Here is a 25,734-nt window from a genome sequence, read left to right on the forward strand (position 1 = left end):
GGCGCAGCACCGCAACTCGGGGTAACTACAGTACAGTCCCCTGCATTCCATTCATTCACCAAGTTTTACAGCCAGGAGCACAGCTGCATTAGCAGAGCTCCTGGGTGTTAAATGATTTAACCCATTCAGATGGATTTACAGCGTGGGTCAAGACTGTAACGACGGAAGGTATGGAATATTGTTGTTTGTTTTTTTAACTTTATTTCAGGTCTTCAGGTGGATTAAGAGTATAATAAAATATTAAAACACCATGTGTCTTTATTTCACTAAAATACTTTTTAGTAATGTGTGTGTGCTTTATTAACCATTTCATACTATTGGATTAATAATGGATAGGTGTCATAATTGACGCCTCTCCATTATTAACCTGGCTTAATGTCACCTTACAATAGCAAGGTGACATTAACCCTTCATTACCCCATATCCCACCTCTACAGGGGAGTGGGAAGAGAGAGGCTAAGTGCCAGAATAGGCGCATCTTACAGATATGCCTTTTCTGGGGTGGCTGGGGGCAGATGTTTTTAGCCGGGGGGGGCAATAACCATGGTCCCTCTCTAGGCTATTAATATCTGCCGTCAATCACTGGCTTTCCCACTCTGGCGGAGAAAATTGCGCGGAGCCCACGCCAATTTTTTCCAGCATTTAACCCTTTAATTTAATAGCTACAGCCCCCAAATTTTACACAAAGACACTTCTTACATTAGTAAAGAGGAATATGTAATAAAAGAAGGGATATGAGATGGTTTACTGTATGTAAACCATGTCTCATATCCTGTCGGGTTTGTGAAGGAGATAGGAAAAGCCGGCAATTGAATTACCGGCTTTTCTGCTATCTAGCGCTGAATTAAATATAAATATATATCTGTGTGTCTCACTTACACACACATATATATATATATATATGTATATATACACACACATTCTATGTGTACACACTTATTCTACCTATTCTATTCTGTCAGTGTGATTTTACTGTACACTGCACTGAATTACCGGCTTAAATATAGAACACCGGTGCATATTTCTAGCAAGTCACACGCATGGTCCGTGTGTAATCCGTAATTTTCTCGCCCCCATAGACTTTCATTGGCGTATTTTTGTGCAATACGCTGACAAACGCAGCATGCTGCGATTTTCTACGCCCGTAACATACCGTATATTACGGATGCGTAATATACGGCAGATAGGAGCTGCCCCATAGAGAATCATTGGGCCGTGTGCAATGCGTATTTTCTGGACGTATTTTCTGCGCTCATACGTCCGTAAAACTCGCTAGTGTGACGCCGGCCTTATAACTCCCTAACAAAAAAAAATTTTGGTTCCAAAATTGTGCTGATGTAAAGTAGACATGTGGGAAATGTTACTTATTAAGTATTTTGTGTGACATATCTTAAGGGCATAAAAATGGGAAAATTGCGAAATTTTCAAAATTTTCACCAAATTTCCGTTTTTTTTCACAAATAAACGCAGGTAATATCAAAGAAATTTTACCACTATCATGAAGCCCAATATGTCACGAGAAAACAAAGTCAGAATCACCGATATCCGTTGAAGCGTTCCAGAGTTATAACATCATAAAGGGACAGTGGTCAGAATTATAAAAATTAGCCTGGTTATTAACGTGCAAACCACCCTTGGGGCTTAAGGGGTTAATATTAATAAATTAATATTGAGTAGAATTAATTTCGAGCTATTAGTTTGGCCCTCCACAAGAGTCATGGTCTCTCATGTGGCCCCTCAGGAAAATTAATTGCCCACACCTGGGTTAAACGAAAGTAGGAGAAGGGAATAATCAATCACACACTCAAGACTCAGCAACAGTCACAGATAAATCCACCAAAAACCTTCTCCAATAATAACCAACAACAACTTTCAGCCATGCAGCATAAGCTACTCTGACAATGAGTGATAGGCAGAACCTAGTTTATGTAGGAGATGGGAGTGGCTAACAGAGAACAACTGAGAGCCTTAGGGTGCGTGTCCACGGTCCGTAATGACGGCGCTTTGGACGGCGCAGAAAACCCACGCCGCCCCCTTCTGTATGCTCAGTGATTTCGGATGTGTTCATTGCACACATCCGGAATCTCCACACCCCATACATAGGGCCCTGTGATTTACCTTGCGGTGACGCTCCAACAGACATGCTGCGTTCTAAAAAGACGCGCCGCATGTCCGTAAACGCAGGGCCGCGGATGCGTGTTCGCACACATAGCGGAGATGGAATTTCACGAAATCCCCTCCACTATGATGTAACATCTGGACGCTGCGGGTCGAACGCTGCGGCTGTATGCAGCGTTCAATCCTCAGCTAATCCGGATGTAATCCGGCACGTGAGAAAATGCCCTTAATGCTCCAGGAGCTCTCAACTGAACAGATTAACCATTGCACTGCTAAAAGAAATTTACACCTTTAATATGAAGGTGAAGTGCTTCAAATCAGTGCAGAAGTTGGAGAAATCAGATTCTGCGGTCTTCTGGCCCCTCTATATAACAGTCTAAGGCTACGTTGCAGAATCTAAGCAGAATTTTCCACATCAAAACCGGACTCCCTTGCCAGGAAATCCGCTCGTGTTTTTCTAGAATTTTTTTGTTTTGTTTTTATCGCGTATGTCACGTTTTTCATGCTTTTTTATGCGTTCCAATACAATTCTACAGCGTCAAAATCGCTGCTATTCCGAAAAATTAATGAACATGCTGTAAGGACGGGCGGAGCGCACCGAGTCAATATAGATGCTATAATTGGGGCGTTCGCAGCCCGGGGTCAGGAGAGAACCTGCTGCTAGAAGATGACGGCACTATATGGCGGTATAAGTGCACTCAGTTACTTTACTGAGTCACACTGAAAAAAACATGCTGTGCCCTGTTAGCGTCACAGAGAAACACAGCTAAGGCTACGTTCACATTAGCGTTGTGCGACGCAGCGTCGGGCGCCGCTGCGTCGCCGCATGCGTCATGCACCCCTATATTTAACATGGGGGCGCATGGACATGCGTTGTGTTGCGTTTTGCGACGCATGCGTTTTTTTGGCCGCAAGCGTTGGGCGCAGAAAACGCAGCATGTTGCATTTTTTTTGCATCCAAATTTCGGCAAAAAAGGACGCATGCGTCGCAAAACGCAGTGTTTTTGCGTGCGGTTTGTTGCGTTTTTGTTTGCGTTGTGCGTTGCGTCTCCGACGCAACATCGCACAACGCAAATGTGAACGTAGCCTAACTGCTGAGCTGATGGCAGTCAGTGGTCACGCACACAGAGAAGCACACAAACACTCCTCTCCGGAGGAACCGGAATTCTAGTGGCTATTAGCCAGCCCTGAATACATACATACAAACTCCTCACTGGAGGTGCCGGTATTCTAGGGGCTTATTTCAGCCAAACCCTATCCACATACAGGCACGACCACAAATAGCAAGCTCATAACATGGAGTGATACTAGTGCCGTGCAAACCTTTTATAGTTGAGAGAGAGAGAGAGAGAGAGAGAGAGAGAGAGAGAGAGAGAGAGAGAGAGAGAGAGAGAGAGAGAGAGAGAGAGAGAATGAGAATCATTGACATACATTGGGTTTCGTGTTCCGGGTCCGGAACCCGACTTTACAGTAGAATCGGCCGATTCCATACGATCCGACATCCGAGAAGGTCGGGTTTCACAAAACCCACCTCGATCCTAAAAAAGCTAAGGTCGCTCAACCCTACTGACCAGTACTGGCTACAGTGGCTGAGCCTGGGAAAGCAGAAGAAACTATCTGCACAGTATCAGGCTGAGCCAGATGCTGGGACCGACGTCTCCGCTGAGCAGGCTCCACTGCGGCTGGAGAAAAATGGGAGACCGCAGTGGAGGTGGTTCGAGATTTCCCCTGTGCAGAGGTGGGAACTCGACCCTGAACACATGCTGTGTTGCCGCTGAGAAACAAAAACACAGCATGAGCACAACAGTTGTGGAATGCCATTAAAAATAATGGGATGTGTTTCTGCAGCGAAAAATCACAGCAGAAACACTTAAAAAATGCAATGTGAGCACATAGTCTAAATGTTAAATATGCTCTCCATTAAGTGTCTTGCAAATCCAGATCTGATTTAATATACAAAAGAGGTATTTGTCTCATTTCATGTTGGTTGTGTTTTCACAAGACAAGGAAATGATATTTAGTTGTGTGTGTTGCCTCCATGTGCCTGTATGACATCCCTACAATGCCTGGGCATGCTCCTGATGAGACGGCAGATGGTCTCCTGAGGGATCTCCTCCCAGACCTGGACTAAAGCATCCGCCAACTCCTGGACAGTCTGTGGTGCAACGTGACATTGGTGTATGATGCGAGACATGATGTCCCAGATGTGTTCTATCGGATTCAGGTCTGGTGAACTGGCGCACCAGTCCATAGCTTCAATGCCTTCATCTTGCAGGAACTGCTGACACACTCCAGCCACATGAGGTCTGGCATTGTCCTGCATTAGGAGGAACTCAGGGCCAACTGCACCAGCCTATGGTCTCACAAGGGTTCTGAGGATCTCATCTTGGCACCTAATGGCAGTCAGGCTACCTCTGGTGTGCACATGGAGGGCGGCCCTCCAAAGAAATGCCACACCATTAATGACCCACTGCCAAACCGATCATGCTGAAGGATGTTGCAGGCAGCAGATCGCTCTAACTTCCAGTCAAATGGCAAATGGACACCAATGAAACGGACATCCTTCCTGTGATCTCTACCTGGAGCTGGCAATTGCATATGTTTTATACCCTCATGGTCCTTGTCTTTGTAGGTTAATGTAGCAGTACTATATACTTACCTATTTTCTCTCCTCTAGCCTTTATGGACTCTCCCTCTATACTTCTTTTTCCCTTTTTACCCTTGCACAAGGTCAGTATATCATTTTAGCGTCTTGATCAATTTTTATCGATATCCACGTGGAACTAGCACGAAAAAATTGCTCCATGATGAGTGCGTGCTTTATCCTGGTCCTTCTTCTAGCCTGGTCCCACAGGACCTTAATTTGGGTCCGTGATGTACTGTGAAAAGAGTTGTTTGGGACTTAGATTAGTCCTTATGTAATGCATGTTAGGCCGGCGTCACACTCGGCGTAAGACAATACGGTCCGTATTTTACGGCCGTAATACGGCCGAAATACGGTGAAATGTTCCCAAAATAGTGATCCGTAGGCAGGGTGTGTCAGCGTATTTTGCGCATGGCATCCTCCGTATGTAATCCGTATGGCATCCGTACTGCGAGATTTTCGCGCAGGCTTGCAAAACCGACATCTAATGGATTTATGTGCTCAAATGTTCATTAAAACATATATACAGTATATATATATATATATGTCATTGAGACACATATATATATATATATTCTGTATTTAGATTTCATTCAGCGCGATATCTGTGAACAGCCGGTAATTCAATTGCCGGCTTTTCATTTCTCCTGCACAAACCCGACAGGATATGAGACATGGTTTACATATAGTAAACCAGCTCATATCCCCTTTTTTTTTGCATATTCCACACTACTAATGTTAGTAGTGTGTATGTGCAAAATTTCAGCGCTGTAGCTGCTGAAATAAAGGGTTAAATGGCGGAAAAAATTGGCGTGGGCTCCCGCGCAATTTTCTCTGCCATAATGGTAAAGCCAGTGACTGAGGGCAGATATTAATAGCCAGGAGACGGTCCATGGTTATTGGCCCCCCCGTGGCTAAAAACATCTGCCCCCAGCCACCCCAGAAAAGGCACATCTGGAAGATGCGCCTATTCTGGCACTTGGCCACTCTCTTCCCACTCCCTGTAGCGGTGGGATATGGGGTAATGAAGGGTTAATGCCACCTTGCTATTGGAAGGTGACATTTAGCCAGATTAATAATGGAGAGGCGTCAATTATGACACCTATCCATTATTAATCCAATTGTTTGAAAGGGTTAAAAAACACACACACACACACATGATTAAAAAGGATTTTAATGAAATAAACACAGCGGTTGTTGTAATAATTTATTGTTCTCGCAATCCATTTCCAGGCCCTCGCTTGGCAAAATAATTAACGCACAAGATACATACCTTCTGATGTCAGATCACGTCCCACGAAGTAATCCATCTGAAGGGGTTAACTAATATTACAGGCACAGCTGCGATAAACCACTCGCTCGTGCCTGTAATCCCCGGGTGCTGAAAGGAAAGCAGTGATCTGTACTTACATTGAGTCGCGGTGATGCGCCCCTGCTGGATGTTCTCATGAACTGCAGCCTGGGAACTTTTTCCCACGCTCCAGGTCATATGAGGACATCCACCAGGGGGCGCATCACCGCGACTGAAGGAAATGTAGGTCATTGACCTACATTTCATTCATTCGCCGGGGGATTACAGGCACGGAGCACAGCTGCATTTAGCAGGGCTCCTGCCTGTAATATTAGTTAACCCCTTCAGATGGATTACATCGTGGGACGTGATCTGACATCAGAAGGTATGTATATTGTGCGTTTATTATTTTGCCAAGCGAGGGTTTGCAAATGGATTGCGAGAACAATAAATTATTGCAACAACCGCTGTGTTTATTTCATTAAAATCCTTTTTAATCATGTGTGTGTGTGTTTTTTTAACCCTTTCCTACAATTGGATTAATAATGGATAGGTGTCATAATTGACGCCTCTCCATTATTAATCTGGCTTAATGTCACCTTCCAATAGCAAGGTGACATTAACCCTTCATTACCCCATATCCCACCGCTACAGGGAGTGGGAAGAGAGTGGCCAAGTGCCAGAATAGGCGCATCTTCCAGATGTGCCTTTTCTGGGGTGGCTGGGGGCAGATGTTTTTAGCCACGGGGGGCCAATAACCATGGACCCTCTCCTGGCTATTAATATCTGCCCTCAGTCACTGGCTTTACCACTCTGGCGGAGAAAATTGCGCGGGAGCCCACGCCAATTTTTTCCGCCATTTAACCCTTTATTTTAGCAGCTACAGTGCACAAATTTTGCACATACACACTATTAACATTAGTAGTGTGGAATATGCAAAAAAAATGGGGATATGAGATGGTTTACTGTATGTAAACCATGTCTCATATCATGTCGGGTTTGTGAAGGAGAAGGAAAAAGCCGGCAATTGAATTACCGACTTTTCACTAACACCGATGCGTATTTCTCGCAAGTCACACTGCAGGTCCGTGTGGAATCCGTATTTTTCTCGCCCCCATAGACTTTCATTGGCGTATTATTAGCGCAATACGCTGACAAACGCAGCATGCTGCGATTTTGTACGGCCGTAGAAAGCCGTATAATACTGAACCGTAATATACGGCTAATAGGAGCAGCCCCATTGAGAATAATTGTGCCGTATGTAATGCGAGTTTTACGGACGTAGTTTCTGCGCTCTTATGTCCGTAAAACTCGCCAGTGTGACGCCGGCCTTAAGCTGTATATATTGTCTATTTGCCTTTTGACTGGAAGTTATCGATGTTCTTCCTTTTTTGTATATATGTATATATGTACGGCACCTATTTACCTGTATCTCAGCACGTGTATATTTGTACAGCACACTTATAGAGTTTATTTGTTTTACAGTGAGGTTTTGAGAAAGACCGTGCCTGGTCGAAACGTTAACCCTGTTGTCCGAAATCACCCTTCTTTATCTTTGAAATTATTTGGTGGTGTCTGTACACGTGAATAAAAGCAACAACAATTTTTTTTCTATGTAAACATAAAGACTTGAGTGCGGCTGTTTTTTCTATATAATTGACTTTGGTTGTTCAGCCAGCACCTTCAATTTTTTGACAGTGTGCACATCATATTTCTCCGTGCACAAAGATGGAAGCAGTCTGATTTACTGCACCTGCGCGAATTACACGCAGGTGCAGTGAATCATTCAGCTGATCTCGGTGGCAGATGCGCGACATGTCTACAGACAGAGGAAGCCGGTCACATTAAAAGGGTTTTCCCACGAACGAAAGTTCATTTTAAAAATTGACTGGGCAGGGGAAGAAGCAAAAGACAATACTGACATTACAGCAGGAGATCACAGTGGATTCATTTTGTGAGGTAAAATATTTCACTGACTGTTCTTAAAAAGTATTTTACCTCACAAAATGTATCCTCTGCGATCTCCTGCTGTTAGGTCAGTATTGTCTTTTGCTTCCTCCCCTGCCCAGAAGCTGTGGTATGTTCGGTACACGGTCAGAAACAATTTTTAAAATGAACTTTTGTTCGTGGAAAAACCCCTTTAAAAAGCAAATATCAACCCCAACATGGCTCCTCCTAAAAAAGTATGCCAATGACAATGAAAGGAAAGCAGCAAAGGCACAACGTCGAAGACAACAAACGCCAAATGTGACTCTTGAAGAGCAACAGCATCACTGGGACAAAAACAATGCATATAAGCGTAGGCGTCAAGCACATGAGTCCCCTGATGCAAAAGTCATTACATTATCACAGAATGCCATTAGGCAACAACAGCGCCGCATGCCTGCCCCTAACGTGACATTACCGCCCTCCATCTAGTTTATACATACTCTTTGTTTCTGCCTTTCTTGTTTGAACATCATTCTGCTCCTATGGGAAAAATAAATGTTATTTTTCTGCAAGTAGAAATGTACTATAAAATATTACCATAATTAGCAGGTACAGTATATTTTTGGATTCCAGTTAGAAATATAAGAAATATTTTATACTTGTGCGCAGAAAGCATTTTTATAAAATATACTGCAACTTGTATATAAATATGTATTTTTTCCACTATCCGGTTGAAGGGGTATTACCATCTCCTAGATTATATCCCAATATGTAGTCGGTGTAATAATAATAATATCAAATACCTCAAATTTGAAATGTAGTATAGCTTTTCTGATTCACTACATCTCGATTATGACCACTGATATAGTGACAGCTAGTTAGCTAGTAGCTAGTGGTCGTAACCATGGATACCTAAAGGTCCTGCAATGACTGCATGAGGAAAGAGATCTAACGAATCAGAAAAACTATACTACATTTCTAATTGGAGATATGCTAATATTATTATAATACCTACTACATATTAGGATATGATCTTGGAGATGAAAAAACCCCTTTAAGTTCTCACGCAGAATTTTTTTTTTATCTGTATTATCATACATACAGCAAGTCATCCATACAGCTTCCATTTTTATACATCAATAGTTATTAAAATTCACAAAACCAAACACAGTTTCCAGTGTTCAAAAACTGCGCACCCATAAACTGATTGAGTCTCATCCGAAATACAAAAGAGACAAGTGCATGAAATAATTTTTTGTTAATGTAGACATACGATCTTTGTAAAAACAATTTCATTTGAACAGATAACATTGGTCCGAGTGCTGTCAGTTATTTATATAGAAGATATAGTTGTGTAAACATATCTTTACAATAGTAACTATAAAAATTTAGAGAAGAGAAAAAATTTCCTGAGCAGGAGATTGCGATAAAATCTAATGATTTATTAGAAAAGTATACAAAAATAAATTGCAACATAAACAACCTCCACTTAAAAAATTAGTCAGGCAAATGTGTTTCGCACGTATTTCCTTAATCATTGCACTTGTGATTAAGGACATGCATCTGAAACGCATTTGTTTGACATTTTTATTTTTTAAGTGATGGTGGTTTTGGTGTCAATTTATGTTTGAATACTTTTCTTATAAATCATTGGATTTTATCGGAATCTCCTGCTTCTGGAATTTTTTTGTCTTCTCTGGATACTCCTGGTGCACCGCAATTTCCGTGCAGTGGAATTCTTTTGGGGTGAGAGGTCTTTAAAGATTTCTCTAGGCGCGTTATACGTATTTAGAATACAGATCTTTCCAAAATGTATCTAGAGGCAGCCTGGAATGTTAGTTTAGCAGGAAATACAGCTTTAAGGGTTTGTCTCATTACCAAAGTATATTTTAATAAGCAGATCTTGAAAAAATAATAAGTTCCTCACCTGTATGTCTTAAAAAATGTTCCTGTGCTGCGATATGGTAGTCTTGCAAATGTGCCGCAGCTATGTATTGTGTAATGGCTGTGTCTAACCAAGCAGAAACATGGTCTGAACATACCACAGCTACTGGTGAGGGAGAAAAAGAGACTACACAGACATTATAATTAGCAAGGCATCACAGCTGCGGTTTTCTGTGAGGTAAAACATGTTTAAAAACAAATATCCAAAAAATAGAACCAAAACGGAAGCTTTGTGCCAATAAAAACATGAATTTTATTTATAATAATACATTAAAATCCTAATAGAGTCCAAATGACAGTCAGTGGTAAAACATAAGACAGAATATATACTGTCTGCTGAGAAGATACATATGTCAGTTCACCTATCAAAAAAAGTGTTCCCTAATAATTACAGCCCAAAGCAGAGAGAGTATATAGGATATATAAATACTAAATAGCAAAAGGTGCTTAAATGTATATTATTCCATATATATGGGCTAAATAGAGGTGCCTAGGGGTCCATTTACTGTTCTGCTGGTACAGGTAAATACTTTTTCACCTCTCCCTATATCTTATGTGTGCGCACTACTTGGCATATGGTCAGCATATCTATACATATAGTGGTATTATTCTATATACCTTCACTATGCCTCACATTTGAGCATTACTATGTAGCAATTATGCTACTTTCTTAGGTATAACATATAGTGTAGCCCTGGCTTATGCAATGACACATAGTGCAAACCTATGCACCTCTATTTAGCCCATATATATGGAATAATATACATTTAAGCACCTTTTGCTATTTAGTATTTATATATCCTATATACTCTCTCTGCTTTGGGCTGTAATTATTAGGGAACACTTTTTTTGATAGGTGAACTGACATATGTATCTTCTCAGCAGACAGTATATATTCTGTCTTATGTTTTACCACTGACTGTCATTTGGACTCTATTAGGATTTTAATGTATTATTATAAATAAAATTCATGTTTTTATTGGCACAAAGCTTCCGTTTTGGTTCTATTTTTTGGATATCTGCTTTATTTTGGAAGTGCCTGGAATATAGGTTATTGTTTGGATAATGTTTAAAAACAAGCCAAAAATGCTTTATCTCAAAAAAAGAATCAGATGTGATCCCATGCTGTAAAGTCTGTAAACTCTTTTGCTTCCTCCCCTGCCCAGGAGATGTGGTACGATCAGACCATGTGTCTGTATGGTCAGGCACAGCCATTACATATTACACAACAGGGGTACATTTATAAGATTGCCTCAGCACAGGGACATGTTTTAACATTTTTTAACAATTGTAGAACTTATTTTTATTCCTAGATCTATTGATTAAAATGTATTTTGTTTGTGGGAAAACCCCTTTAAAATATGTGTACAGTGTGTTTCAGAGAAGTTTTGGAGCATGTTTGTTGGGCTCTCCATACATGTGTCGTGACTGTCACACAGCCGCAACACATGCAGCTGCGGAGCCAAAGAGCTGATCAGCCGGAGACATCCAGGAAGCTGAGTTCCCTCTGCAGCTTTTTCGGTAAGCACTATAGCTTGCTGAATAAACAGAGACCTGAGCAAATTCGCTCAACTCTACCCATGACAGAACACCTGAGACAGGGATCCGCCCACCAAGGACAGGAAACCTACTGAAATAAAAGAGTGGCACCTCTCCCCCACATCAGTTGGGTTAGAGAGCATGGTAGAACCTCTAAAAAAAATTGTATACATAACCAACACAACATCAAAAAAACACCCAATCCATGGTGCACACCCATATGGCGAGAAGGGGGGATATAAGGGTGCTGTCATGGGTTCTGGAAAAAACGGCTACTGCTAAGTAACCTTAGTATTTTTCCTTCACCCATGACAGCACACCTGACAGATTTACGGAGAACTGAAACACCTTAGGGAGGGACCACCGATAGCAGCACCCTTCTACCAAAGGTCAGCTCAGCAGGGGTGGATAGATCCAGTCTGTACTGCCTAAAGAAAGTAGAGGGCAGGGACCAGCTAGCAGCCTTTCAAATCTGATCAATCGATACCTCCGCTTTCTCTGCCCAGGAGGTCGCCATAGCTCTGTTGGGAGTGAGCCCTTGATGCCCTCAGGAATCTAAACTAATGGCTTCCCTGATCTACCTTGCCATGGTACTTTTGGATACCCCGTATCCCTTTCTGTTACCCTGATAGGCTATAAACAAGGACTGGGCTTTCCTCCACTGACTAGTTATAGATATGTACTCAAACAGTGACCTTCTAACATCTAGACTGACATTTTTCTTCCCCTGGATTCCTAGGGTTATTACAAAAGGAGGGCAGGACATTCTCTTGACTCCTATGAAATTTTAGGGCAACCTTGGGAAGTTAGGCCAGATCAGGTCTCAATATAATCCTATCCTTATATACCTGCATATAAGGAGGGTTTATAGAAAGAAGTGGATATTGCTCACCCTGTGGGCCGAGGTCAGTGCTACCAATATGTTTTAACCCCTTCGTGACATGCGCCGTACTAGTACTGCGCTGCCGGCACTGCATTAGTGCCAGCCGCAGTACTAGTACGGCGCCCCAATCACCGCGGTCTCACGCTGAGCGCCGCGGTGATCGGGTGCGGGTGTCAGCTGTATATGACAGGTATAAACGCCCCCCCTAAAAGAATTTCAGGAATTGCTGGTTTTTGTTCATTCCGCCTCCCAAAAATTGGAATAAAAAGCAATCAAAAAATGCCATGTACCCGAAAATGGTACCAGTAAAAACGTCAACTCGTCCTGCAAAAAACAAGATCTCACATGACTCTGTGGACCAAAATATGGAAAAATTATAGCTCTCAAAATGTGGTGATGCAAAAACTATTTTTTGCAACAAAAAGCGTCTTTTAGTGTGTGATGGCTGCCAACCATAAAAATCCGCCCAAAAAACGCTATATAAGTAAATCAAATCCCCCTTCATCACCCCCTTAGTTAGGAAAAATAATAAAATTTTAAAAAATATATTTATTTCCATTTTCCCGTTAGGCTACTTTCACACTAGCGTCGGTACGGGGCCGTCGCGCTGCGTCGGCCCGACGTACCGACGCATGCTGTGCAAGCGCCGCACAACGGGGGCAGCGGATGCTGTTTTTCCACGCATCCGCTGCCCCATTGTGAGGTGCGGGGAGGTGGGGGCGGAGTTCCAGCCGCGCATGCGCGGTCGGAAATGGTGGACCGTCGGCACAAAAAAAGTTACATGTAACGTTTTTTGCTGCCGGCGGTCCGCCACAACACGACGCAACCATCGCACGACGCTTGCGACGTGTGTCAATACGTCGCTAATGTTAGTCTATGGGGAAAAAACGCATCCTGCAGATGACTTTGCAGGATGCGTTTTTTCGCCAAAACGACGCATTGCGACGTATGCAAAAAAACGCTAGTGTGAAAGTAGCGCTAGGGTTAGGACTAGGGTTAGGGTTGGGGTTAGGGTTTCAGTTAGAATTGGGGAGTTTTCACTGTTTAGGCACATCAGGGGCTCTCCAAACGCGACATGGCGTCCGATCTCAACGCGTTTGCGTTAAAAACGCATGCGTTTTTATAGAAAAAAAACAGAAGACACACTGAAAAGTCACCCACCACCATCAAGGTGATAAAGGGATCCAAACCCTAACCCTACCCCTAAACTCATCCCTAACCGTTTAATGAACATTTTCTGACAGTCATAGTGCCACGTATTTCAGTGCCACGTATTTCAGTGCCACGTATTTCAGTGCCACGTATTTCAGTGCCACGATATTTCAGTGCCACGTATTTAAGTGCCACGATATTTCAGTGAAATACGTGGCACTGAAATATCGTGGCATTTACGTTAAATACGTGGCACTTAAATACGTGGCACTTATATACGTGGCACTTACATACTTGGCACTTATATACGTGGCACTTATATACGTGGCACTTATATACGTGGCCACTGAAATATCGTGGCACTTATATACGTATATAAACGTATTTCAGTGCCACGTATTTCAGGTTAGGGTTAGGGGTAGGGTTAGGGTTTTTTGGTTTTTTCTTGTTTTCTTGTGTTTTTCTATAAAAACGCATGCGTTTTACCGCGTTTACATGCGTTTTTTCACACATGCGTTTTTTAAAAAAACGCATGCAGATAAAAACGCAAGTGTGAAACCAGCCTTACCCTTGGGAAAATAAAAACATGGGGGCTAAAATATAATTTTCGTGGAAAAAAATATATTTTTTATTTTCGCGGCTCTGCGTTATAAACTGTAGTGAAGCACTTGGGGGTTCAAAGTTCTCACAACACATCTAGATAAGTTCCATGGGGGGTCTAGTTTCCAATATGGGGTCACTTGTGGGGGGTTTCTACTGTTTAGGTACATCAGGGGCTCTGCAAATGCAACATGACACCTGCAGACCAATCCATCTAAGTCTGCATTTCAAACGGCGCTCCTTCCCTTCCGAGCTCTGCCGTGCGCCCAAACAGTGGTTCCCCCCCATATATGGGGTATCAGCGTACTCAGGACAAATTGGACAACAACATTTGTTGTCCAATTTCTCCTGTTACCCTTGGGAAAATAAAAATGTGGGGACTAAAATATAATTTTCGTGGAAAAAAAAATATTTTTTATTTTCACGGCTCTGCGTGATAAACTGTAGTGAAACACTTGTTGGTTCAAAGTTCTCACAACACATCTAGATAAGTTCCGTGGGGGGTCTAGTTTCCAATATGGGGTCACTTGTGGGGGGTTTCTACTGTTTAGGTACATCAGGGGCTCTGCAAATGCAACATGACACCTGCAGACCAATCCATCTAAGTCTGCATTTCAAACGGCGCTCCTTCCCTTCCGAGCTCTGCCGTGCGCCCAAACAGTGGTTCCCCCCAATGTATGGGGTATCAGCGTACTCAGGACAAATTGGACAATAACTTTTGTGGTCCAATTTCTCCTTTTACCCTTGGGGGAAAAAAAATTGCGGGCTAAAACATCATTTTGTGGAAAGAAAAAATGATTTTTTAATTTTCACAGCGCTACATTCTAAACTTTAGTGAAACACCTGGGGGTTAAAAGTGCTCACCACACATCTAGATTAGTTCCTTAGGGGGTCTTCTTTCCAAAATGGTGTCACTTGTGGGGGTTTCCACTGTTTAGGCACGTCAGGGGCTCTCCAAACACGACATGGGTTCCGATCTCAATTCCAGCCAATTTTGCATTGAAAAGTCAAATGGCGCTCCTTCCCTTACGAGCTCTGCCATGCGCCCAAACAGTGGTTTATCCCCATATATGAAGTATCAGCGTACTCAGGACAAATTGCACAACAACCTTTGGGGACCAATTTATCCTGCTACCCTTGGGAAAATAAAAATTTTCGGGCAAAAAGATCATTTTTTGTGAAAATTAATATTAATTTTTTTTTACTGCTCCACATTATAAACTTCTGTGAAGCACTTGGAGGTTCAAAGTGCTCACCACACATCTAGATTAGTTCCTTAGAGGGTCTCTATTTCCAAAATGGTGTCACTTGTGGGGGTTTCCACTGTTTAGGCACGTCAGGGGCTCTCCAAACACGACATGGGTTCCGATCTCAATTCCAGCCAATTTTGAATTGAAAAGTCAAATGGCGCTCCTTCCCTTCCGAGCTCTGCCATGCGCCCAAACAGTGGTTTATCCCCATATATGAAGTATCAGCGTACTCAGGACAAATTGCACAACAACCTTTGGGGTCCAATTTATCCTGCTACCCTTGGGAAAATAAAAATTTTGGGGCAAAAAGATCATTTTTTGTGAAAATTAATATTAATTTTTTTTACGGCTCCACATTATAAACTTCTGTGAAGCACTTGGAGGTTCAAAGTGCTCACCACACATCTAGATTAGTTCCTTAGAGGGTCTCTATTTCCAAAATGGTGTCACTTGTGGGGGTTTCCACTGTTTAGGCACGTCAGGGGCTCTCCAAACACGACATGGGTTCCGATCTCAATTCCAGCCAATTTTGCATTGAAAAGTCAAATGGCGCTCCTTCCCTTCCGAGCTCTGCCATGTGCCCAATCAATGGTTTACCCCAACATGTGGGGTATCGGCGTACTCAGGACAAATTGTACAACGACTTTTTTAGTCCAATTTCTCCTGTTACCCTTGGTAAAATAAAACAAATTGGATCTGAAGTAAAAATTTTGTGAAAAAAAAGTTAAATGTTCAATTTTTTTTAAACATTCCAAAAATTCCTGTGAAGCACCTGAAGGGTTAATAAACTTTTTGAATGTGGTTTAGAGTACCTTGAGAGGTGCAGTTTTTAGAATGGTGTCACTTTTGGACATTTTCTGTCACATAGACCCCTCAAAGTCACTTCAAGTGTGAGGTGGTCCGTAAAAAAAATGGTTTTGCAAATTTTGTTGCAAAAATGAGAAATCGCTGGTCAAATTTTAACCCTTATAACTCCCTAACAAAAAAAAATTATGTTTCCAAAATTGTGCTGATGTAAAGCAGACATGTGGGAAATGTTGTTTATTAACTATATTATGTGATATGACTCTCTAATTTAAGGGCATAAAAACGAAAAATTTGAAAATTGCTAAATTTTCATAATTTTCGACAAATTTCTGTTTTTTTCACAAATAAATGCAAGTCATATCGAAGAAGTTTTACCACTATCATAAAGTACAATATGTCACGAGAAAACAATCTCAGAATCACCAGGATCCGTTGAAGCGTTTCAGAGTTATGACCTCAAAGTGACAGTGGTCAGAATTGTAAAAATTGGCCGTCACTTAGGTGAAAACAGGCTTTGGGGTGAAGGGGTTAAGGGTAAGATACTTAGCCAAAAACTCCTGTAAAGACTTGAATGGGTTTTTGGTCAATGCCTTCAGTACTAGGTTTAGATCCCATTGGGAACCCTTGGAATTGGGACTGGCCTGGACCTGTTCCAGGATTTTATGAATCTCGATATCCACATATTGTCCGCAAGATTATAATTGTACAACACACCCAAAGCGGAAACCTGGACCTTCAGGGTACTAGCAGCCAATAAACTAAAACTTAAATTTTAATCACGGAACTTCAAATGGACAGAAAAACATGACACAAAAATCACATATACATAAAGTGCTTGTGCAAACCAGTGGTCAATTATAAAAATTGGTTTGATCTCACCAACAGGAACGGACATGAATCCACAACAGGTTCCTCCGTATACACTCTCTGGATATCAAGGCCCAAGAAAGGAGAGGGGGAGGAGCGGTAGGGGGTATGAAGTTTTTCCTTAACTCCCTGTTGTGCCCTAGCAATGCTCCTGTCCTAACAAGGACAGGCCCCAAGTGAACTCTGCTAAGGATAATCCAACATCCTCAAGATATAGAGTATAGGTCTCCATACGCTTTTCCTCCCCAGTCTTGGGGATTCATCAGGGGAGTTAAATTACATTAAAGCCAGTGGGACATGGAATATAGATAAAGCTAAGTGTCTGTCATCATAATGGACCCCGCAGTGGCCGGGAACCTATCAATAAATGTGACTAGTTGTGTCACTGCCTATGGCCAATCATTAACAGCCCGCAGTCAAAGCCCCATTTTTATATCGTTCAGAAGGATGACCCGCCCATGGCGTGTGACGTCATCCAACCACCCGCATGAATACTTACAACCAATTAGGGACTTTCAAACCCCTCGTAGTGTGCACGGTTGCTCTTAGCTGTACTCATCTGACTGCCGGTATAGTTCCGGCAGAAATCAGAGATACATTACACAAGCTGAAGCGCAAACAGGATGTGGTCGCGCTGCATTCCACACAGTGGAACGCAAAGTAACCGGAAGTGGCAGCGCCATCTTGTTTGCGTCACTTCCGGTTTCGGGTGGTATGCGCAAGTTGATGCATGATTCAAGGGAGGGGAATAATGACAAACACATAACAATTAGTGCTACCAGGATCAAACTGCCCCCATTCGTAGTACAGAGGATGAGGGAATACACCCAAATCTCCACTTTTATTGGCACATACATTATATGTCCCCACACCCTTGATATGCATATGGGAGGGGGGAGGATCTTGCTGCATGTTAATATAAGAGAGAGATTCCCATAGGCAGATAATGGAGTCCAGAACTAAATAGTCCCCTATATATGTAGCCCGGTATTCAATTTCCACTAATATAGAAACCTGTACTTCATTTAGAGAAATAGGGAGAACTATATAAGGGAATAAATAATGATCCAATTCCTGTTTATCATAATAGACTTCAAAAAATTGTTCTGTTTTAATTGACGGTCCCCTAAATTTGGTGCTAGATACATGAATCCACATTGATGTTTCAAAGGCTAATTCTGATCTTCAGAGTGTATTCAGGGACACACTTTCTTAGGGTCATTTTTGAAAGATCTATTCCTGATGAGGCAAGGTTTACCACCTTTGTTTACATTATCCCCGGGTAAGAGACAAGTCTGAAGCTCAGAATTTAGAACGAGGCCCAGGAATGATTGTACTCTTACTGGCTTTAGCCTCGACGTTTGAGTGTTCACTATCCAGTCAAGATCTTCTAAGACGACCTTCACATCTCTCCTAAGACGACCTTCACACCTCTCAGTTGTGCTGCTCAGTGGTCTCCAACTTTCCCACTATGAAGAAGTCATCTAAAGGTACCGTCACACTAAGCGACGCTGCAGCGATAGCGACAACGATGCCGATCGCTGCAGCGTCGCTGTTTGATCGCTGGAGAGCTGTCACACAGACCGCTCTCCAGCGACCAACGATGCCGAGGTCCCTGGGTAACCAGGGTAAACATCGGGTTGCTAAGCCCAGGGCCGCGCTTAGTAACCCGATGTTTACCCTGGTTACCAGAGTAAAATGTAAAAAAAACAAACAGTACATACTTACATGCGTCCCCCGGCGTCCGCTTCCTGCAATGACTGAGCGCCGGCAGTAGCAGGGCACAGCGGTGACGTCACCGCTGTGCTGTGGTTTCACTTTCACTTTGCGGCGCTCAGTCAGTGTGGGAAGCGGACGCCGGGGGACGCATGTGAGTATGTACTGTTTGGTTTTTTTACATTTTACGCTGGTAACCAGGGTAAACATCGGGTTACTAAGCGCGGCCCTGCGCTTAGTAACCCGATGTTTACCCTGGTTACCAGTGTAAAATATCGCTGGTATCGTTGCTTTTGCTGTCAAACACAACGATACACGGCGATCGGACGACCAAATAAAGTTCTGAACTTTATTCAGCGACAAGCGACATCACAGCAGGATCCTGATCGCTGCTGCGTGTCAAACTAAACGATATCGCTAGCCAGGACGCTGCAACGTCACGGATCGCTAGCGATATCGTTTAGTGTGACGGTACCTTAAGTAAGGAAAGATAACGGTGTTCTGGATGCAAAAGTAGGCAGTCATTTCGGCTATTATCTTGGTGAAGTTTCTTGGAACCACTGATAACACAAATGGAAAGGCTCTGAATTGGTAATGATTGATTTCCCCCTATACATACAGGGCCATTCTCAGGTACCTTTGATGGTCTGGATGAATCGGGATGTGGTAGTAAGCATCTTTTAAAATCGACAACCACCATGAAAAAATTGTGAAAGAACAGTTTTATGGCCGTGCTCAACAATTCCTTCTTGAAGGTGATTTTTTTCATCCACTTTTTGAGGTTCTTCAGATTGATCATGGTTCTGAATGAAACATTGGGAGGTTTTAATAAAAAAAGGGGAATAAAATTCCTTCGCCTTTTATTTCTCTGGAACCTCGCACAGGCCCCGTTTCCCTGCCAAGCCCATGATCTCTGTTTCTAGGGCTAGCTGTTCTTCCAATGACTTCCTGGGGGTCCTCATTATGAAGGTCTTATATGGCAGATGATAGAAGTCTATTTTTAGACCTTGATTAGGTCCAGGAACCATCTTCTGGAAGAGATGTTATTCCAGGCCTGGATGAAGAGGGAAAGTCAGGCGTCATTGAGAGGTTTTTTTGGATGCCAAGGAGGGATCAACAAATATAAGTCGGGGCTCTTATCTACGTTTGAACTCCCACTTCCATTTCTCCCCCAGGGGATTTCCCTCGTTATATATTTTCCTCTGAAAGGAAGTCTTCCTTGCATCACTTGTGAACCTGGGAAAGCCCTTCTTCTTACCTGCAGACTTTTCTAAAATGTTATCCAATTTCTTCCTGATTAAAAATTGTCCATCATACGGTATAGAGAATTTTATTTTTAGACTGAAGGTCTCCTAGACAGACTTAAAGCCCACAAAGCTGGTTTTGCAGCATTCAACAAACCAGCAGACCTAGCTGCCAGCTTGAGTTTGAAGATGTATCTGCCAGAAATGCTACGGCTCCATGTAATAAAGGAAGATTGGGCAAAATTTTGTCTCATGCGGTTTTAACTCTGAGCTGTTCTTTCCACTTGTTGCAGCTAGATCTTAAGGGAATGGGCGGTACAGGTTTCAGCAATTACCGGCTTCAGACCCCTACTGCTGCTTCACACGTGTGCTTCAGATATTCATTCACTTTTTTATCTAAAGGATCTGTAATAATTATAGGGGATAACTCAGGAGACTCTTTGTGTGGAACAAGACAACTACAGGACACAGTTTTATAAGTGGTATAGTCTATATTATCACATGGTGATTCAAACAGGTGCAGAGAGAAACTCAAGTCCACAACACTTGGTGTAAATATTAAACGCAGCTTAGCAGTCTATAGGAAACTTCAGAAGAAAATGCAATCACGCAGAAAGTCTATGAAGCACAGTTATTCTTGAGGATACTTGACACAAATAAGTCCTTGTTTTAGTCCAAACACAGATAGATATGCTTATAAGGCAGTTCAAGCAATGTCTTATCTCAACCAGGAAGGCCTGGGTGATAATCTCAGGTTTAAGCAGAGCAGCAACAGCTTACATGTCCAGCAAATGCAGATGGAAGTAAACACGAGCAGCAGATGAAGGAGGATTACTGGAAACTGGTGTATGCAGCAGGAACTCAGAGCAGAGTAGCAGGATAACCACACAGGTTCACAGGAGCAGGTATATAGCCAGGGAGTCACCAGAGTCAGGAACTGGATGCAAGGCAGAATACTCTAGCACAGACTGAGTGCTGGGGTGGAGTTTAATAGCAGGAAGACACAGTGCACATGAGACCAAAGACGCCTTCTTGGAAAAGGGCAGTAATGCACAAAAGGTAATAAAAATGTTCAGAGTCCTGACATTACTCCCTCCTTAGAAGCGGCCTCAGGACGATTCTGGACCTGGTTTCTCAGGGTATCTCTGATAAAAACGAGAAATCTTCTGTTGGGCATTGATGTTTTCCACAGGTTCCCAAGAGTCTTTCTCAGGGGGATATCCCTGCCATCTTATCAGATATTGGAGCAGATTCCTGCGAATCCTGGAATCAATAATTTCCTCCACCACAAATTGTTCTTGCCCATCAATCACCACAGGCTGTGGAGGTGGCACAACACGTCCCTGGAAGGTATTAGGAGATACAGGCTTTAGTAAAGATACATGAAAAACTGGGTGTACCTTCAAAGTCCTAGGCAGCTTCAGCCGGCAGGCCACAGAGCTCACAATACCGTTGATCTTGAAAGGGCCAATGAATTTCTGTCCAAGTTTTTGTGAAGGAATGTTTAACTTCAGATTCTTAGTTGATAACCACACGGAATCTCCTACCTTGAACATGGGTGCAGGTTTACGGAATCTATCAGCCAATCTCTTATAACGTTCTTGAGCTGTGGTCAGGGATTCCTTCAGAACCTCCAGATTTTGCCTCATCGCAGTCAGCCTTTCCTCCACTGCCGGAACCGGAGAATTAATTGGAGACCTAGGTAAGATACACGGATGATAACCCAGATTGGCAAAGAAAGGTGTAAATTTAGTGGAGGGGCTCTGAGAATTGTTATATGAAAATTCGGCTAACGGCAGCAACTCCAACCAATCATCCTGGAGATGGCTGACATAGCATCTTAGATATTGTTCCAGCGTCTGGTTGGTCTGCTCAGTCTGACCTTTTGTCTGGGGATGGTAAGCGGAAGAGAGACAGACATTAATATTGAGTGCAGAGCAAAACCCCTTCCAGAATCTTGAAGTGAACCGTACGCCACGGTGAGAGATGATCTCATCCGGGACCCCATGTAACCGAAAGACATTCTGTATAACCAAGTTCACTGTATCTTTAGCTGAAGGGAGGCCGGTGCACGGAACAAAATGAGCAGCTTTAGTCAGGCGATCAACTACCACCATGATTGTATTCATGCCCCCCCCGATGTAGGCAGCTCCACAATAAAGTCCATTGATATAGACCCCCAAGGGCGGGACGGAACAGGTAATGGTTGTAGAAGACCCGTAGGTGCCACATGAGGAGTCTTGTATCGAGCACATACCTCGCAAGAGAGAACATAGTCCTTGGTATCCTTCAGGCAAGTTGGCCACCAGAAGAATCGGCTCAGGAACTCTTGTGTCTTCTGTACCCCCCTGTGACCAGCCAACTTGGAGTCATGTACCAACTTGAGGATCTGCAGATGGACGACCTCCGGGACGTAGATACGTCGATCTCTGAACCACATGCCACCCTTAAAGACAAGATTAATATCCACAGGTGGGTTGGCCAGAAATACATCAACGTCATAAGCCTCCCTGCACACCTTCCTAATGTCCTGATCGTGGATAACTCCGATGAAATTGGCATCAGATAGAATGGTCTTGGACGGGGCTCCAGGTACGGAATCCACAGCATGGATTCGGAATAAAGCCTCAGCCTTCCCATTACGAGAACCTGGACGGTAGAGATAACAAAGTTAAATTGATTTAAAAATAAGTTCCAACGAGCCTGACGAGGAGAAAGACATCTGGCGGATTAAGGAACGCTAAATTGCGATGGTCAGTTAGCACTATGATCTGTTGTGCAGCTCCTTGCAGATGATGCCTCCATTCTTTGAAAGCCGCAATAATAGCCAGAAATTCCTTGTCTCCCACGTCGTAATTCTTCTCTGCTGAGGTTAGTCTACGGGAAAAGAAAGCACAAGGATGTAGCAGACCCTTCTCTCCAGTTCTTTGGGAGAGAATAGCCCCCAAGGCATTATCAGAAGCGTCCACCTCCACAATGAAAGAAAGTGTTGGATCTGGGTGTATCAACAGCGGTGCTGAGGTGAAACAGATCTTAAGCCGATCAAAAGCTTCTTGAGCCTGTGATGACCATTTAAAGGGCTTTTCCTTCTTTGTCAAGGAAGTAATGGGACGGACAATATCAGAAAAATTTCGAATGAAGCGTATGTAGAAATTTACAAAACCAATAAAACATTGGACCTCCTTAACGTTCTTGGGTACCGGCCAGTCAAGGATAGCCTGAATCTTACCAGATTCCATGTTCAGCCCCTGGGGAGAGATGATATAACCTAAGAACTGTATCTCAGAACGATGGAACTCGCATTTCTCCGGCTTAATATACAGATGGTTCTCTTTCAAAAGTCTTAAAACAGTTTTGACATGTTCTTCATGTTCCTGTAGAGAGTCAGGAAAGATTAGTATAGCGTCCAAATAGATCACCACAAACTGGTCCAAGAAATCTCTGAAAATGTCATTAGCAAGGTGTTGAAACGTTGCAGGGGCGTTACAAAGCCCGAAGGGCATCACAAGATATTCAAAATGTCCATACCGGCATCTGAATGGCGTCTTCCACTCATCCCCTGGACGAATACGCACCAAATTATAAGCCCCACGAAGATCCAGTTTAGAGAACAGCTTAGCATGGCGGACTCTTTCCAGTAATTCGGGAATCAGAGGCAAAAGGTAACGGTTTTGTAAGTTACCTTATTAAGTTCCCGATAGTCAACACGGGGTCTCAGGGTTCCATCCTTCTTTTCTACAAAAAATATAGGTGCCCCTGCTGGTGAGGAAAAAAGGACGTATGAATCCTTTGGCCAGATTTTCATCAATATACTCCTTTAAGGCTTAAAGCTCAGGTGCCGCCAAAGGATATACGTTACCAAAAGGAATAGCTGCCCCAGGAAGCAGCTCAATAGGACAGTCATAATGCCTGTGTGGAGGAAGCTGATCTGCATTCTTCTGGTCACAGATGTCAGAGAACTCTTTATATGCTGAAGGTAAAGTAAATACCTGTACATGTGGTTCCGTAGCCATGGACTCAGGGACAGCTTCTGTTAACGCTGAGTTGCTCCTTGTTGGAAAGATAATCTCCTTGGTCTCCCAGTTGATAATTGGGTTATGAGAACGCAACCAAGGAATGCCTAAAATCACAGAAAAATGAGAAGAAATTAGCAAGAAAGAAAGTTGCTCCTGATGATTAGGCTCCAACAAAATTGCAAGGGGTACAGTCTCCTGATCCACAGGCCCAGAGATTAAAGGTGACCCATCCACTGTTTCCATGGTAATTGGAGAGGCTCTTTGCTGAATTTCAATACCATGTTCCTTGGCAAATGCGATATCCATGAAATTGCCACCTGCACCAGAGTCAATCATAGCTGCACTGGAAATCCACTGTCCTGAACACAGGATCTTAATAGGGAGAGAACAGTGAGAGTTCTTCTCCTTCAGCTGCTTGGGGGGTGAAGGCATAGAAAGTGAATGGAATACAGCTTTTAAAGGCAGGCTACATTCAGAGATGTAAGATTCATCATCACAGTTGTCATATTCTCCTACTGCTGCTAGCACCTTTTAGGCCGCTTGGGACAGTTTATTAAAAAGTGGTCAGACTGACCGCAGAAGAAACAGACTTTCACGAAGGCGATGCTCCCGGCGCTCATTAATCTCGCGCCTCTGAACGGAATCAATTTGCATGGGCACCTCCTCCAACTCCCGAGAGATTTTACCTGCAGGCTCTTTGGAAGGAAGGGAAAAGTTAGAAATACGGTTATATGCAGCAAACGTCTCCTGCCTACGCTCAGTAAGGCGAATGTCTATGTGCACACAATGCTGTATAAATGTCTCTAGCTCTTGTGGTGACTCAGAGCGAGCTAGTTCATCTTTTACAATACTAGACAGACCCCTTTTAAAAATAGGCAATTGTGCATAACTGTCCCAATTGGTATCTACTGCTAATCTCCTGAATTCAGTAGCATACTCAATAACAGAACGTTTAGCCTGGCATAAAGACAATAAAGCAGATTTAGGTTGCATGGCAATTAGGATCATCAAACATTAATGCCATAGCGGCCAAGAAATCATCCAAGTCATTTAACCGTGGGTCACGAGACTCAATCATCGGATTCGCCCAGGCGAGCGCTCGTGGTCAGCAGCATTATTACACACAATACTTTGGATCTATCAGTAGGAAAACGGTCAGCATGCACATCAAAATATAGCATACGTTGATTTACAAAGCCAGAAATTTGTCAAGATCACCATTAAATCTGAATGGGGCAACTTAGGTGGGCTAGCTGGTGGTGGTTGCCCAGAGGGTAAAGTCGCTTGTGCAGCTATTTGCGTGCTTATGTCCTGAAAAGCCCGTCCATACTGGGACTCTATGCCAGAAAGTTTGTTTTCCTGGGCTGCCATGCGGGTGCTTAACCCCTTAACGACCGCCGATACGCCTTTTAACGGCGGCCGCTAAGGGTACTTAATCCACAGCGCCGTTAATTAACGGCGCTGTGGAAAAAGTGAATAGCGCCCCCCAGAGTCGGATTTTCTCTGGGGTCTCGGTTGCCGAGGGTAGCCGAGACCCCAGAGAACATGATTCGGGGGGTTTTTACCGACCCCCGAGTTGCGATCGCCAGTAATTAACCGTTTACCGGCGGTCGCAACAAAAAAAAAAAACGCGATTTGCCGTTTAATTTCTCTGTCCTCCGATGTGATCGCACATCGGAGGACAGAGAAATGTGGTCCCCGATGGCACCCATTAGCCCCCCAATACTTACCTAC

At 43.2% G+C, this 25,734-nt stretch overlaps 1 protein-coding gene across 4 annotated transcripts in view; it reads right to left on the reverse strand.

Moving 5' to 3' along the window:
- The window catches only part of REDIC1 (regulator of DNA class I crossover intermediates 1), a 252,366-nt gene that overhangs the window by 127,011 nt on the left and 99,621 nt on the right, over window positions 1–25,734 (reverse strand). For 3 of the 4 annotated variants that reach the window (XM_077261050.1, XM_077261047.1, XM_077261048.1), the window contains exon 2: window positions 8,483–8,522. The exons of the other annotated variant lie outside the window; for it this stretch is intronic. In XM_077261050.1, the coding sequence (XP_077117165.1) occupies window positions 8,483–8,522 (40 nt within the window). The remainder of the gene's footprint in view (window positions 1–8,482; window positions 8,523–25,734) is intronic. 4 annotated transcript variants of the gene reach the window in all.

Source organism: Ranitomeya variabilis, chromosome 5 (assembly GCF_051348905.1).
Source record: "Ranitomeya variabilis isolate aRanVar5 chromosome 5, aRanVar5.hap1, whole genome shotgun sequence".
In the NCBI taxonomy this organism is placed as follows: Eukaryota; Metazoa; Chordata; class Amphibia; order Anura; family Dendrobatidae; genus Ranitomeya; species Ranitomeya variabilis.